This window comes from Gigantopelta aegis, chromosome 10, assembly GCF_016097555.1.
Source record: "Gigantopelta aegis isolate Gae_Host chromosome 10, Gae_host_genome, whole genome shotgun sequence".
Classification (NCBI taxonomy): domain Eukaryota; kingdom Metazoa; phylum Mollusca; class Gastropoda; order Neomphalida; family Peltospiridae; genus Gigantopelta; species Gigantopelta aegis.
Genome location: NC_054708.1, coordinates 29,945,469 through 29,962,214, shown reverse-complemented (window position 1 = coordinate 29,962,214; position 16,746 = coordinate 29,945,469). Strand labels below are relative to the sequence as shown.

General features: G+C 39.5%; 1 protein-coding gene across 2 annotated transcripts in view; it reads left to right on the top strand.

Annotated features, from left to right (window-relative positions):
• Nucleotides 1–13,304: 13,304 nt before the first annotated feature.
• LOC121383442 (inositol polyphosphate-5-phosphatase A-like) overlaps nucleotides 13,305–16,746 on the top strand; it is an 89,690-nt gene continuing 86,248 nt past the window's right edge. For both annotated transcript variants that reach the window (XM_041513479.1, XM_041513478.1), the window contains exon 1: nucleotides 13,305–13,500. In XM_041513479.1, the coding sequence (XP_041369413.1) occupies nucleotides 13,438–13,500 (63 nt within the window). In that variant the 5' untranslated portion in view covers nucleotides 13,305–13,437. The remainder of the gene's footprint in view (nucleotides 13,501–16,746) is intronic.

Here is a 16,746-nt window from a genome sequence, read left to right as displayed (position 1 = left end):
GTCCAATGAAACAAAAACAGCACGGTCGAAATCGATTACACTGTGGCGTGTAGTTAACCTGACAATTATTTGTCTGTGACTAATAATTGCAAGAGCTGTAAATAACTTTTAGTTAAAAAAGATGTTAAAATATGCTTAAAACCTGGTTTTTGAGGATATGTAAGAAACAATAATACATTCGTGTCCGTTAGATACCATTTATCTAAGAACTCGTTGTTTAGAAACGTATCAAACTCGCTTTCGCTCGTTACATACATGTTAAAACAACTCGTTAAAAGATAAATGGTATCTAATGGCCACTCATGTATTGACTTGATATTTTCAATACACCAGTGCCCGGCTGTTGGTAACCTGAGTTAACTTAACCATTGGATACCATTAACTATGAGTTAAATTCCCAATTAAACCAGGGTTGAGAAATCATTCGTTAGAAAATATGTGCCAACAGAACCGGTTTAAAGCGGCATTCCCTGGAATATTTTTATTATTTAAGCATATAGAAAAAAAAATCCAATTACGTTAGGTGCATATATGACGCCGCACTCTGCATTGGTTTCACTACGCTGGCTTATCCAGGTCAAAACCAAAGCCAGTATTTTGACAGTGGGACACTTTTAACGGGCTCCTACCGATCTCGGTTTTCATTGGCTTATCACAAGTGTGAAGTTCCCCAACAAGAGATCACGTGAGATTTCGCAATTTTTGAACAAATTTAACTGTCTTGATTGAGGGGTCGTCTCATATCTCCAAAACATATTTATATCCATAAAGGTATGGTACAACGCCTTTCCAGGGGTCGGTGGGTGCGGGATTTGCCTTGAAATTTTGACAGTGGCCAGCTGTTGGCATACGCGTTACATGTAAGGGGGTGTTACTAATTACGTAACGCTCTAGGGGTAGAGGAAGAGGGTACTGTGTTCGATTTACGTAACATTTTTCAAGACTATATGTTATTTTTATTCATTACTTGGACCTAAAAAGGTGTTTTTTGGAAATGCGCGGTCAGTTTAGGATCGAATCCCATCGGCGGGTATATAAAAGACCATGGTGTGTGATATCCTGTCTGTGGGATGGTACATATAAACGACCCCTTGCTAAAAAATAAAATGTAGCGGGTTTCCAAGGCGCGTGTGCAGGGATTTCAGTGGGGTTGGGGTTATAGACTGTGTTGAGTGAACTTTATATGGGGCTATGCTCCCCCAGAAAATACATTTCAATTTTTTTTTTAGCTTGGGCAAGTAATGGTTTTGACCTCCAATACCCTCCCCCTGCACATGCACCCGATTCCTCTCTAAGATTATATGTCAAAATTACCAAATGTTAGACATCCAACAGCAGATGGAAGAAAGGATAGGATATGTTTTATTTAACGACGCAATCAACACATTTTATTTCTGGTTGTATGGCGTCGGATGATTATTAAATCAATATGCTCTAACTTTGATGTCGTTAAACTTCCCCCCCCCCCCCCCCCCCCTCCAAATTTACCCTTTCCAAACGAAAGAATATTTATTTGAATTTGTTGATTTTAACACGTAAAATTAAGTGAAAACGTTCATTGTCTACTTTAGTATATTTTATTTTAAAATATATACATGATTAATGTGTTACTAGTATACAAACTAAACTTTGAACGTTCTACTAACGCTTTATAAAATATTAATTCTGAAATAGGAAGGTACGATTGTCGATAATACGTTGTCAAGATCAAACCGGTTTTAACGAAAGACTCTAGTACCGTATCCTCAACCGAACGTTCTTCGTACAGAGCAAGATTTCTCTTTTAATTTTTTGAGACGAACCCTACAATTTGAAATCGGCAAACGCAGGTGTTAACTGAAACTGACAACAGGCTGTCGTTTGTACTTTGCCGAGCTATGGCGACACAGGCGACGAATCGAGCGTATACTTTTGACGATCTCCGTTCATAGCGAACACACACGAGTTTTTTAAAAGTGCATTTAAGCTTGTATTTCATATTTGTACATGATGTTATAATATGGTAACCAGAGAATGTAACTTTAAGGATACGCGGGGCCTGTAGCACAAATAACAGCAGGGGATCCTTCCCGAGATATATATTTTGCAACCTGCTCGGCAAGAGAGGAAAAATTACTTGGGGGGGGGGGGGGGGGGGGGGGGGGGGGGGGGGGGGGGAATAAATGTACACATCACTACGAGGACCCCTGAAGCGCGGGGACCGTAGCACATGCTAACGTGCTACTAGGATAAACCGGCTCTGGGTGCCGATACACACGTTTAACCGGGGGTTAGTTTTTACTAACTTGTTAATTTTCACGAACCTGGATACACTGTTGACGAGTTTAATGACACTGACCCTTGGTTTATATAGGCTATATATATATATATATATATATATATATATAATCTGTTTGTCTCAATGACGTCATGATGAGAATGACGTCAGGATGACGTTACGTCATCTTATTGTTAATTTAAAAAAGGCAATATGCCGAAACATGTCATTATTAAATGAACTGTTGCCAGTGTTGGTAGTAGTTTTATTTTTATTTATTTTTTTAATGTAATTTTAATATATGAAGAGTTTAGGCCCAAAACGCGATATATCCATTTTTCATTTTCAGTAAAAGTTACTTTTTTAATTGGCGTATATCGCGTTTTGAAAAAAACACACAAAAAACGGGATTTATCCAATACAATTTCATAAGGATCAATCGCGTTTTGCAGCAAATCAGCGGGCCTACGATTAGCCCTTACTGACATACAATAATCGCTTTAACTAAAATAAAAAAAATAAAAAGTTTATATCGCGTTTTGCGCCTGAACTCTTCATATATTTTTTTTATTTAGCTTTTGGATATTTTTTACTGTTAAATTAAACATTATTTACAACTACTTGTTTATTTGTTTAATTTTAGAAAACCTGTCATGTTCCCGGTAATCCTGGTATTTACAATGGTTCAAAATACATTTTATTACAGACAGAAAAGGTAGGCCTACGTACCAAAGATAGGTAGGCAGGTAGGTAGGTAGTAGATAAAGTTTGTTGGTTTGTTTTATTTAACGACACCACTAGAGCACATTGATTAATTAATCATCGGCTAATGTAAAAAGAAAGAAAGAAATGTTTTATTTAACGACGCACTCAACACATTTTATTTACGGTTATATGGCGTCAGACATGGTTAAGGACCACACAGATTCTAAGAGGAAACCCGCTGTCGCCACTACATGGGCTACTCTTCCGATTAGCAGCAAGGGGTCTTTTGTTTGCGCTTCCCACAGGCAGGATAGCACAAACCATGGCCTTTGTTGAACCAGTTATGGATCACTGGTCGGTGCAAGTGGTTAAAACCTACCCATTGAGCCTTGCGGAGCACTCACTCAGGGTTTGGAGTCGGTATCTGGATTAAAAATCCCATGCCTCGACTGGGATCCGAACCCAGTACCTACCAGCCTGTAGGCCGATGGCCTGCCACGACGCCACCGAGGCCGGTCGGCTAATGTATGTCAAACATGTGGTAATTCTGACATATAATCTTAGACAGGAAACCCGTTATTTTTTCCCATTAGCAGCAAGGGATCTTTCATATACATTTTCCACAGACAGGAAAGCACATACCACGGCATTTGACCAGTTGTGGTGCACTGGTTGGAACGAGGAAAAAACTTAGGTAGTAGAAAGACAGACAAATAGACATACTGACAGATTTTTACACAAACGATTTATTTCAATATATCTGTAGCTGTAGGATATAAGCTGACTCCAGTCCATAAATCTCTAAAATGGGAGGGGCGTGGCCCTTTTAAGCTACCACCTAAATATCCCACTATACACACACACACAATCTGAAATGTTCAAGTTGTTTAACGTGCGCATTCCGTGCAAGCTGATATAGCGCACGCCAGTCATCGGCGCAAGTTGTGACTACTGCCAACTCTTCCGTTCATGACAGGTACGTTGAAATATGAAATATTGCTCTAGACTTTTCCCATGTGATGTTCTATTTGACCAATCATAACACTATTGGCAGTAGCTTAACATGGTAATCGCATCTGGACCCGAAACGGCGATGGTTTGTGTCAGGTCTATACTATTATCATCATTAAGTTGACAGTAAGATCCGAGGCGTGTTCAGGGAGTCGAGTGCTCGCTGTAACTCGCTAGACTGGTCATTGTGTCCAACCTTAAATAAATGGAATAGGTTAGGCTAGGCTAGGGGTCGTTCAACAATTATGTAGGGTGGGGAATTCATAGCATGCGTATCAACACGTTATAGGGAAGGCAGTGGTGTTTATTTCCGTCACAGCATATCATTGAAAGAGGGATGGCTGTTGTCTTTTTAAGCGTTATGTAATTTTATCTTAAAATCATAATAAAATGTTGTATTTTGTTTTATGTAATTGTTGAACAGCTCTATAACAGGATATGAGGGGAAACGATGGAAACCCAGTGGCGGATCCAGAAAATCCATTTAGTGGGGGCCCCAATGACATGAGGCGGAATGCCAAGGGGAGTTTGGGGGAGGTTTGAAGGGGGATGAAAATTAATATATAACAAAATTATAGCTGTCGCAAAATTTAGGGGGCTCGGGTCTCTGCCCCCACCCTAGATCCGCCTCTGAAACCAGTCAAAACGTTCGCTACCGTTCGTCCTCTTAATCAAGCCACCTTAATCGGATTGTCAGTATACTGAACTCCTTCCTGTTGTCTGTAAAACTATTTACTTTTGACTAAAATGTGTATCCTCCATGCATTTTTAGTTGCTTTATTGTAATTGCATATAGGGTTGTAGAAAATAATGTGTATTAAAAATGTTACCAATTATACTCAAGCCACTTGAGTATAAAGCCAATGTAAATGGAGCAATTATTTTTCATGGAATAAACTCTTAAACAAAAGCAAAAATAAATAAATAAAAATACTGAAAACGCACCAGTCACATGTGTATGTAGTTGTAAAAAAGGAAGAAAGGAAATGTTCTGTTTAACTACGCACTCCAACACATTTTATTTACGTTTATATGGCGTCGGACATATGGTTACGGACCACGCATATATTGAGAGAGGAAACCCGCTGTCGCCACTTCATGGGCTACTCTTTTTAGAATACCAGCAAGGGATCTTTTATATGCACCATTCCACAGATAGGGTAGTACATACCACGGCCTTTGATATGCCAGTCGTGGTCCAGTGGCTGGGACGAGAAATAGCCCAATGGCATTCTATTTCACTATCTGTCTAGAGTGGAAGGTGGCTTTTGGGGCTTGATTCGCAGTTTTTTCAAGTCATCTTTTCTTTGATTGTTTTTGGAGAAGTCATTAAAAAACATTCTTCATTGATCTAGAATGCAAGGTGGGGTTGTTTGGATTTTTTGGGTGGGGGGGGGGGGGCTTGATTCGTATTTTTTTTCAAGTCACCCTTTCTTTAACTGTTTTTGGAGAAGTCATGTAAAAAAAAGAATAATTCTACAATGATTATTCTGTAAACAAAAAAAAAAAAAAAAAAAAAAAAAAACGTTTATCAGTACAGTATAATGTGGCAATCTAATTAAAATTAGGTCCTCTATTACATGTGGATCTAACAGCAGCCCGTTGAAGCTCATGTCCAGTTGACCTTTCATTCGACCAATCAAAACCTTACTTGCAAAACCATGCCAGAGATTTAAAAATAATTTGAAAACATTCGGGTTTATGCCGAGGGTATACGAAATGATTCGGGTGAATTACGAAGTATGCCGGAAACTAATTTCAATATAAAATTTTATATAAAATTCGTTTCAAGACGGAAAAAAAAAACCCGTGATGGTATGGCCATAAAATCTGTTTATACTAGTATACAATCCAGAGTTTATTACTGCATTTTCCCTCCAGTTTTTTCAATGTTGAAATAGACCAAGAAGTTCACCTATTGCATAAACAGTCTCGACCGATATTTTCAGCATTTGTATGCTCCCGAATAACGTTATAAAAGGCGAAGTGTAATTGGTCGATATTTAAATTGTTATTTATAGATGAAATGTCACCTGGACATGGGAGTACACGCATGGTTGTTAGATGTACTGGCAAGACCAGTAGAACTAATTTTAATCAGATTCTTGAATGTGGCTACATGGCTAATTTGACAGGTTTGAGACAAGCTATATAGTTCAGTTCTTCAAAAGCTTATGATATGTCTCATCCCTGTTCTGTCATTTTCCCCCGATCCTGTCTTCTGAGCTGTTCACACCATCACTTACGTGCCTCAAGTTCCTCCACGGGTGCCACGATCGCCGGTAGTGGAGGAGTAGTTAGGTGGTTACAGATGCCTCTTAGTGCCAAAAGTAACCACTTCCAAATGGTCAGACTAAGCTAGGAGTTGATGGGAAATGGTAGATTTGTGGCACAGATGGCCACAAGAGACAAACACTTGCCGTCACTGGAGAGACAAGGATTGGGATGCGGAGGTACAGTGAAAAACTTGAAAGGTAGAAGGAGTTGCCAGCTCTGGGAGAAATAAGATGGAATGAAACGAACAAAAGGGGCCAGCGGGATTTAAACAACAACAAAAAAACGTATGTGTTGCCTACAATACAGTGTGAAATACGTTCATAGGTGGTATACATAATAAGATATATTATAGTAACTGTGGAGGATGCATACAATAAAAATATTAAATATAATTATTTCTCAAATGTGTAGTATAATATAAAAATGTACACAAACTATTTGCTATAGTAACAGTTTACTATTATGTGTAAAAAGCTATGAATTGAAAAACATCTAGAATGGTTATTGTTGTCGTTGTTGATGTTTACATAATAATATGGGTTATTAAATGTATTTGTTAAATATAAGATAAGTAAACATAGAGTTATTATCAACTGAGGTCAGCAGCACGAACATTGAAAGGTAGAAGTACTCTTGAAAACAAAGAATAAATATTGATAGTTAATTGCCGTAATTTTCTTTGTATTATGATATATTTATGTGGACAATATATTTTCTTTCTACACCGGGGGGGGGGGGGGGGGGGGGGGGGGGGGGGGGGCGAGACGTAGCCCAGTTGTAAAGCGCTCGCTTGATGCGCGGTCGGTTTGGGATCGATCTCCGTCAATGGGCCCATTGGGCTATTTCTCGCTCCAGCCAGTGCATCACGACTGGTACATCAAAAGCCGTGGTATGTGCTATCCTGTCTATGGGATGGTGCATATAAAATATCCCTTGCTGCCAATCGAAACGAGTAGCCCATGAAGTGGCGACAGCGGGTTTCCTCCTTCAGTATCTGTGTGGTTCTTAACCATATGTCTGACGCCATATAACCGTAAATAAAATGTGTTGAGTGCGTCGTTAAATAAAATATTTCTTTCTTTTTCTTCTACACCGGATAGCCCGCAATTAGTTATTTTTAGATTGGGAAGGGGAGCAGGTAGATTGTCAGATAGCCTGCTCCGGTGGATATTCCGAGGATTCACTGCACAAAAGAACAATCAATCACATGACCACCACGAATCTTGTAAGCTGATTGCTAATGAGTTGGGGGGTTTAATTGTAATTTCCCCCTAAAATATCGTTCAAATACAGGTGTTTTTAAATAAATATTATCGACCGGCTGGCCGGCCTCAGTGGTGTCGTGGTTAAGCCTTTGGGCATAAGGCTAATAGGTACTGGGTTCGCACTCCGGTACCGGCTCCCACCCAAAGCAAGTTTACTGACTCAATGGGTAGGTGTAAGGCCAATACACCGACTTCTCTCTCACTAGCCACTAACAACTAATCACTAATCACTAACCGGTGGACAGACAGCCCAGATAGGTGAGGTGATTGAACCTTAAATGGAAGGAAGGAAATGTTTTATTTAACGACGCACTCAACACACTTTATTTACGGTTATATGACGTCGGACCACATGGTTATGGACCACACAGATATTAAGGGAGGAAACCCGGTGTCGCCACTTCATGGGCTACTCTTTTCGATTAGCAGCAATGGATCTTTTATATGCATGATCCCACAGACAGGGTAGTACATATCACGGCCTTTGGTATGCCAGTCGTGGTGCACTGGCTGGAACGAGAAATAGCCAAATGGGCCCACCGACGCTAAGTTGGAATGAAAGTAAAGTAAAGTTTGTTTTATTTAACGACACCACTTGAGCACACTGATTTTTTATTTTATCATCGGCTATTGGACGTCAAACATATGGTCATTCTGACATTGTTTTTTTAGAGGAAACCCGCTGTCGCCACATAGGCTACTCTTTTACGACAGGCAGCAAGGGATCTTTTATTTGCGCTTCCCACAGGCAGGATAGCACAAACCTTTTGGCCTTTGTTGAACCAGTTATGGATCACTGGTCGGTGCAAGTGGTTTACACCTACCTATTGAGCCTTGCGGAGTACTCACTCAGGGTTTGGAGTCGGTATCTGGATTAAAAATCCCATGCCTCGACTGGGATCCGAATCCAGTACCTACCAGCCTGTAGACCGATGGCCTAACCACGACGCCACCGAGGCCGGTGAATACTTGATTTTGTTCTGTTATACAGTCTGTCCGAAACATGCATTTCATATCGCCCGCATACACGTGCTTATATATATTATGATTGTGAACAGAGACGGTCACAGCCCGCACCGCCTGATAGTCCGCCGGAGTAGGGAGTGGGAAGTGGGGATTTTTAGGAATCCAGAACATAACCCCAACGTCAGTCATATTTCATTTATGTGGACAAAACTCCAACTCTGCTTGGAAAAAGTTTGTGTTTAACGACACCACTAGAGCACGTTGATTAATTAATCATCGGCTATTTGACACATATTCTTTTAGAGAGGAAACCCGCTACGTTTTTCCATTAGTAGCTAGGGATCGTTTATATGCATCACCCCACAGACAAGATAGCACATACCATGGCCTTTGATATACCAGATGTGGTGCACTGGCTGGAACAAGTAATAGCCCAATGTGCCACCGAGGGGAATCGATCTTAGACCGACCGCGCTATACGCGAGCGATTTATCACTAAGCTACGTCCCGTTCACACTAAGAACCTGTGCGATGACTGACTCAAATAATCCAGACTCAATAGATGCAATGGATTAAATATAAAGAGTTTTACTTGTTTTGTAATACATTCAACAGGAAATTGCTAATAGACCTCTTTCACATTCCACTGCGCATGTGCCCGTTGCGGGGAAACTCGAGGACGCAAACCGTGAACTCACGCGAGATCTCGCAAAAATAGACCTGTGGACAAGTTGGGGGGCATAGACAATGGGAGGCCACGCAATAGGAATGTGAATATCTCCATGATTAATTATTCTATCAGTAGGGAACCCGAACATTCTGTTGACATCCAACAAGACTTATTGGAGACATTTGTGAATTATTGCTTATCACGAAATAAAAAATATTTTGTTGTTAACGCCCGACAAACCGTAGGCAATAAATATCTGATATGGGCTGAAATAATATTAATGTGTGCGCGCGTGTATGTATGCAGATATTTATTGTAGTTAACATAATTTAAATATTTATAAAGCATTATACAGATAAATACATTCAGGATTCTTGTCGGGATTTCTTTTCAACAAGTTATTTAAAATTTTGTTCGGTATTTGGAATAAAATTAAATGATACATATGAAAGTTGAGCTATGGTATATAAAATTATTAGAATCAGGCCCATAGGAACGATATCTGGAGTTGGGGGGGAGGAGGGGCACAATATGTAGTGGAGGGACACAGTCTAGTTGGTGGGGGGGGGGGCAAAAGCCATATTTTAAACCGGGTTTAAAAAAGTGGGGCTATAGTCACACACACACACACACACACACACACACACACACACACACACCTCCGACTTCTTAGTTGCTACCGACCTGAGAATGGTCAGAAATGTAACTGTATTGCATATACAGCTATTTAAATTCGAAGTTTTATTTATAAAAGATTAGACTAGCCGACAGCTTGATAATATAGCTACAAACTCAGGATGGTCTCCTTATTATAAACTCATGAAGGTTTATTATGCGCAGTCATAAAGTACTTCGTTTGAATGTTTGAAGCAAACATATTAAGTACCATGTCAGGCCCTTAGCCAGGGGGGATTGAGAGTTTCTCTCAAATGAAAAACAAAATCGGATTTTATATATAAAAGTCCTTGTCCCTAAATGACCGGGATAACGTAACAAGAACGTCTGTCTGAGGTTCCATTTGCTGAAAGTTCGATCCATCTGAGTGGGCCCGTTTGATTATTTCCCGTCCCAAAAAAGATCCGTCAAAGGACGTCGTGTATGCTATCTTGTTTATGGGATGTGAGAAGTATGCCATGTATCATTTATTATTAATACATTGGTACGACTGAAAACAAACGGTTTCTTGTCGTGGCTCTGTGACCAGGCCATTTTACAGGCATAGTATGATACCATAACTTAATGCAACTTGTTAACGTATATTTCGCAACAAACGTTCGTGTACAGGGGCGTAGGCTAGGGGGTTCGGACGACACCCAGGTCCAGATCACGGTACGCCCCGGCGTCATCTCATTGTTTGGCATGGGGAAACACCCCCCCCCCCCCCCCCCCCCCCCCCGTCTACGGCTTCGCGCCTTTGGCGCTCGCGTTTGATGAGTTCCGTTTACATGAAATTTCGATTCCACCCCCCCCCCCCCCCCCCCCCCCGCTAATCATGCTGGCTACGGGTCTGAAGTTATATACATAAGTTAGACCCAACATCAAAATAGGATCGTATCGGGTTGCATGGGTTTACCACTATGGAAAAGTTGCTGCACTTTGTTATGTATAATCATGTACGTTATAAAAATGTGTGATACTTGCATACCATATCGATATATAGGACTTCGCCCTATGCTTGTAAATGTGTATCAAAGAGCTGATGGTATCGCTAACGATCTCGACCAATGTTCTCAGGTACAAAATACAAAATAGTAGCCAAACACTATTGTACATACAGATATATTTTTACTTCAAACTGATCTCCATGTAAAGAAGAAAATGTCATCTTCTAAATTCTTCAAAACAAACAACGCAAACAGCATGTCAACTTTTATTTCCACGTTTACATGTGATGTCAAACTTTGAGCCGTGTTTACTCGGTTTCTGACGCAATGCTAAGTTGTAGGTTTTCGCCAGTGACGGCTCATATAATAATTATGTTTTAAAATTTCGTAAATATCAGATATTATTTCAAGTGAAGTTGTATGTATCTGATATAAATGACAGTGAAAATAAAATAAAATAATAAATAAAATAAGATAAATAAATAAGTAAATAAATAAATAATTTGTGGATAGACATGTAACAATGATTAGTAATTGTACGACTGTCTTTTTTTAATGAAACGATAAGGGGAAAATAGAGCTGTGATAAAGGTCTATGTAAGTTAGGGGTTTTGTTGGGGGTTTTTAGGGGGAAGGGGAGGCATATTTTATGAAATTTTAAATACTGATACATGTGGAGAATTAAACATCACTGGAAATCCGCGTGAGTATTTAACTATAATTCTAATTGTTAAAAGTGAAAAAACCCACATTCCACTAAAGTTAATTTTATTGTATGAATCTTTTAATTTTGCGTTGTTAAAATACCCTTGACAGGCAGCTCCAGACACTTCGTCTAAGTTAATCTTTCATTGCTTTTGGTCTTAAACCATTCCGATGTAAACTTTAGTAGACCGTTTTTCGCAGCCATTTTAACATCTTATACGAAATATGTACGTTGGTCGCTAGAGATTCACAACTCCTACGAAGCTACTCACGACGACCATGACAACTGTCGATCATGCCCCCCAATTTGTATATAGCCTCGATACCGTCCAATTCGGCAAGGGACGGTACTCTTTGCGCACATGCGCAATGGGAATGTGAAAGAGGTCTATTGGGGTTTTTATCCATATTTGGGGCGGGACGTAGCCCAGTGGTAAAGCGCTCGCTTGATGCGCGGTCGGGTTGGAATCGATCCCCGTCGGTGGGCCCATAACTGGATATACCAGTTGTGTGCTTATAAAACGTTTAAAGTGTAGACTGACTTTAACGTCATGGCAAGCAGTGCGTTCATACAAATTGCACGTGTGTGACATCAGTAACGATTGGAGACTGGACTCTTTGTTTTATGACCGGCCTCGGTGGTGTCGTGGTAGGCCATCGGTCTACAGGCTGGTAGGTACTGGGTTCGGATCCCAGTCGAGGCATGGGATTTTTAATCCAGATACCGACTCCAAACCCTGAGTGAGTGATCCGCAAGGCTCAGTGGGTAGGTGTAAACCACTTGCATCGACCAGTGATCCATAACTGGTTCAACAAAGGCCATGGTTTGTGCTATCCTGCCTGTGGGAAGAACAAATAAAAGATCCCTTGCTGCTAATCGGAAGAGTAGCCCATGTAGTGGCGACAGCGGGTAACCTTTTAAAATCTGTGTGGTCCTTAACCATATGTCTGATCACCCCGACCCCACCTCTCTATTCCGCTGAGGCTAAACCATTTTTTTTTTACAACCTATTTATTTAGGTACCCAGGGAAAGTGCATGCAGACAAAAGGGTCCACTAGGTTCTACCCCCCACCCCCACCCCCACCCCCACCCCCGTCCTGATCCAAACCACTCTACGCCCCCCTAAGCACGGACGCTGTTAGGCCTAAATCCAGGATTTTGTAAAGGTTGGTCACAAACTTCTTAAAAACGCAATTTGAATTTACTGGCGGCAAGGGGGGGGGGGGGGGGGGGAGAGAATGCTTCCCGGAAAATTCTGAAATAAATATTCTCAGAGACGCGTTTCCAGGGCAATTTAGTGCTGTGTATTGTAGAATTTAAAAACGAAGTCATAAAATGGGCATTTCCAACGGGCGGAGAGGGTTGGGGTCAAGAGACCACCAGTGAAATCAGGGTGACAAATTTACATTATGATACTGGTTTGTCCTTCTGAAATATATACTATTATATAATTAACAGGGAATACCCGTGTGTGTGCGTGCGAATGTGGTGTGTGTATGTGGTGTGTGCGTGCGTGCGAATGTGGTGTATGTGTGTGCGCGTGCGCTTACATGTATAATTTATGTTTATAATATATGGATATGCATATTAAATTCTTCTCTGTTGTTGTTATTATTATAACTAGTTCATATATGATTATATTTTAATGGAAATATTTCCTTTTAACCAATGTTAACCAATGTATACATTAAAAATAATTCAATAAAGATTTTTATTGTATTGTATCGTGAATGATAAGTGTGGTCTGATTCCTAATAACTACAGCAATTCCTTTAGAGTACTTTCCCTTGAGGTGGCGCTCCGGTGTGACGTCAAAAACTTCATTAGCAAGTTACGAAAAAATACTGAGTAGGATGTCTCCATTAGGATTTATTCATTGAATGCAACATGAAAATACGATGCGCGTGTACCCTCGGACTAAATTATAGTAAATAACTGTCTGATATTTAGATTTGCAACATAATATCTGCGAAAAATGAATGGGGAATGTTGCAAAATCCTGCTGGTCAGTGCAAATGTTGGGTCGATTTTCGAGGAGGTAAGCAGATACTATGATAGCTGTCAAATCGGTGTTGTATTCAGAATCCGTTCTTACGAACAAGTTTAATTAATGTTAGAGTAATAAATGTTGTATTGATCAGTTAAATATATTAGATATATTTCGACACTTTTTCGAGACCGATTTGGTACTCGTTTTCTATGGATACTGTATTTATCATTGTACTTTGTTTACATCATTATCAGGTTCAGGTTGCCACCTCGTTCGAATTTAATTTCCAATCAACTTTATCACAATATCAGTTTATGTCCGCATTTGGGTTTCACTGTATGCCTCACTCTTTCACAGTATGTGTTAATTTTAAGGTCTCTTTACAATAATTAATGCAAATATTTTTATGAGGTGGGTGAAGGGTAGTTCATAAAAATAAACTCGAATGTAAATGCACATTGTGCATTTACATTCAAGTTTATTTTTATGAACTAGGTGAAGGGTAGCCCGAGAGGTATCCAGATGGTCCTTTGCCTTGGAGGTAGGACTTTCCTTTGGCACTGTCAGGTATAAAGAACATTATAAATACTTATAATAAATAGAATAGAGTTGTGGTTAGAGTTAGTGATAGTGCCAAAGAAAAGTCCTTCCCCTACCACTGAGTAGGCAAAGATTCCCATTGTGATAGCACTCTTTGGATTTGACATCACAGAAATTGAGTCCAGTTTGATCAGGTGTTGTGTGCCACTCAAGCGGATAACGGCTCACATTGGGATTATTTTTGTCATAAGTAGCAAGTTTTCAGATATACATGTATGTAGAGTATATTTCTTTGAAAATTATTCAAAAGTGGTTAATTTAAAATTTAAAAAACAGTTTCCGATGGGTTCCCATGATCACAAGGCACGGAACCGAAAATGTTTCCTATAAAATTTGAAATCCTATGGCCTGTAATTCTAACCAATTGAAAGTTGACCATTTCATGCCTTTGAGAACTCTAAATTGGCATAATTGGTTAACCATTTATAGGTATGTAAAAACAAATTCATGTAATCGATTTTGTGTAACCCATCATGGCCATACAACTGATCATTGTCCTAAATTAAATCTTCAAATTAAAAATGAGTAATGATTAGCAATGTACAAACAAATCTGTCATTTCGGGGTGTGCATTTTACGGTCACCCCAGGTGAGTGAGAACATTGCCGGACAAGTCAAAACCGTATCATGTGTCGCCTGCCTGGTGACTGAAATTTCACGCATTCTTTACAGTATACTGTAATTTCAGAATGTCCAAAGTGTGATGTTTGTAAAACAACCAAAAACAAAGTTTTGATAATAATTCAGTTGATTGGTTCTCTGGTACATGTGGGACAGCCCCTGCCACCCAGCTAGTGTTTCATAAATTTTTCATATCAACTCATTTTCATGCTTATGGTATATCCAGTTATGGTTCAAGCATGCTCTCCTCAGCTACCTGGTCTGTCTGTCCAGGACAGTGGGTTAGTAGTTAGTGAGGTGTATCATAAAATATTGTTTGTTTCCGTTTACCTGACCGACCCTAATTTGAGCCTGCCGACCCTTAAACTTTTTTTGTATATATCCAAAAATGTTTTTTTAATATAACAACAATTTCCACGAAAACATTCCAAAATTATCACAAGCACTAATTTGGTGTCATTTAGGGGATAACCCTACTTTGTTTTCCGATTTGCGGACATATATCGGTGGTTTTACTGTCGCAAATTTAGTTTTATTGGCGACCCGTTAGCCACGAAATGTTTTCTTCTAACAATTGATTGATGGAGTTACTTCCCTTCAAATTGAAGTTCAGTAACTTTCGTGAGATATCGGGCGAAGTAAAAGTAAAGTTTGTTTTATTTAAAGATGCCACTAGAGCACATTGATTTTTTATCTTATCATCGGCTACTGGACATCAAACATATGGTCATTCTGACACTGTTTTTTAGAGGAAACCCGTTGTCGCCACATAGGCTACTCTTTTACAACAGGCAGCAAGGGGTATTTTATTTGTCTTCCCACAGACAGGATAGCACAAACCATGGCCTTTGTTGAACCAGTTATGGACCACTGGTCGGTGCAAGTGGTTTACACCTACCCACTGAGCCTTACGGAGCACTCACTCAGGGTTTGGAGTCGGTATCTGGATTAAAAATCCCATGTCTCGACTGGGACCTGAACCCAGTACCTACCAGCCTGTAGACCGATGGCCTAACCATGACGCCACCGAGGCCGGTTATATCGGGCGAAGAGTCGGAAAATTGTTTTCACGAATATATGCGATCTTTTCCGATTTGCTCTACATCTAGCGTATTGAGGTGTTCCGATTAATAATAATAATAATAATAACTATATTTAATGATTTACTCCAGCGAAAAACTGGCCTTGTAGAAATTTAGTGACCTTCTGATAAACTAGGGGAGGGAATGTTTACCGATACTGATGGAGTTTACTGCCAAATCAAATGATTAAATATGTCAGTAAGATATCGATGCATTTTCGTTATTTTTTGTAAGTGGTCACTGGGAACTTCGCAGGTTTCCGCTAAAAACAGTGTCAGAATGACCATGTGTTTGACGTCCAATAGCCGATGATATTAAAGATAAAAATCAATGTGCTTTAGTGGCGTCGTTAAATAAAACACACTTTACTTTTCAACATTCGTTTGAGAATCCTGAACATTTGTACTGCATTTCTATTCATTGGACCAATTGATTGCTTTAAACCAAGTGTGTACTTTAATACTGGATGCATACAGAATAAAACTAACATTGCAAATTATAAATTTGGTAAGTCTACCATTTCTTAGATACACTAGGAAAGATAATATTCATTTTTTTTTTTTAAATGTTATTGTTGGACAGATAAATATAGAACCCTTCTTTTCAGTTTTCATTAAAAGAAATTGTTATAACTTATTTACTGGTTTCTATCCAATTAAAGTTCAACCAAGTCTGTCCTGGATCAGTACAGAAGTTAAGTGTTAGTATGAGAGTAAACCTTCTGCCTATTATTAAACAACAAGGGGTCTTTTGTATGTACTCTCCCACAGATAGGTTAGCACCATGTTGCCCTCAAAATCAAAATGCCTTGCCTTTTATAAATTTATAAGTTGCCCATGTAAAAAGAAGCCTTTAAACACACCTATGTGGATAGTACTACATATTTCCTTTTTTTAATTAAGTTATGAAATAGATATAGAAAATAAAATGGCCACACGGTTTATGTCCTTTTGAAAATTGTATAATGGGAAAAAAAGCCCTTATATTTAAA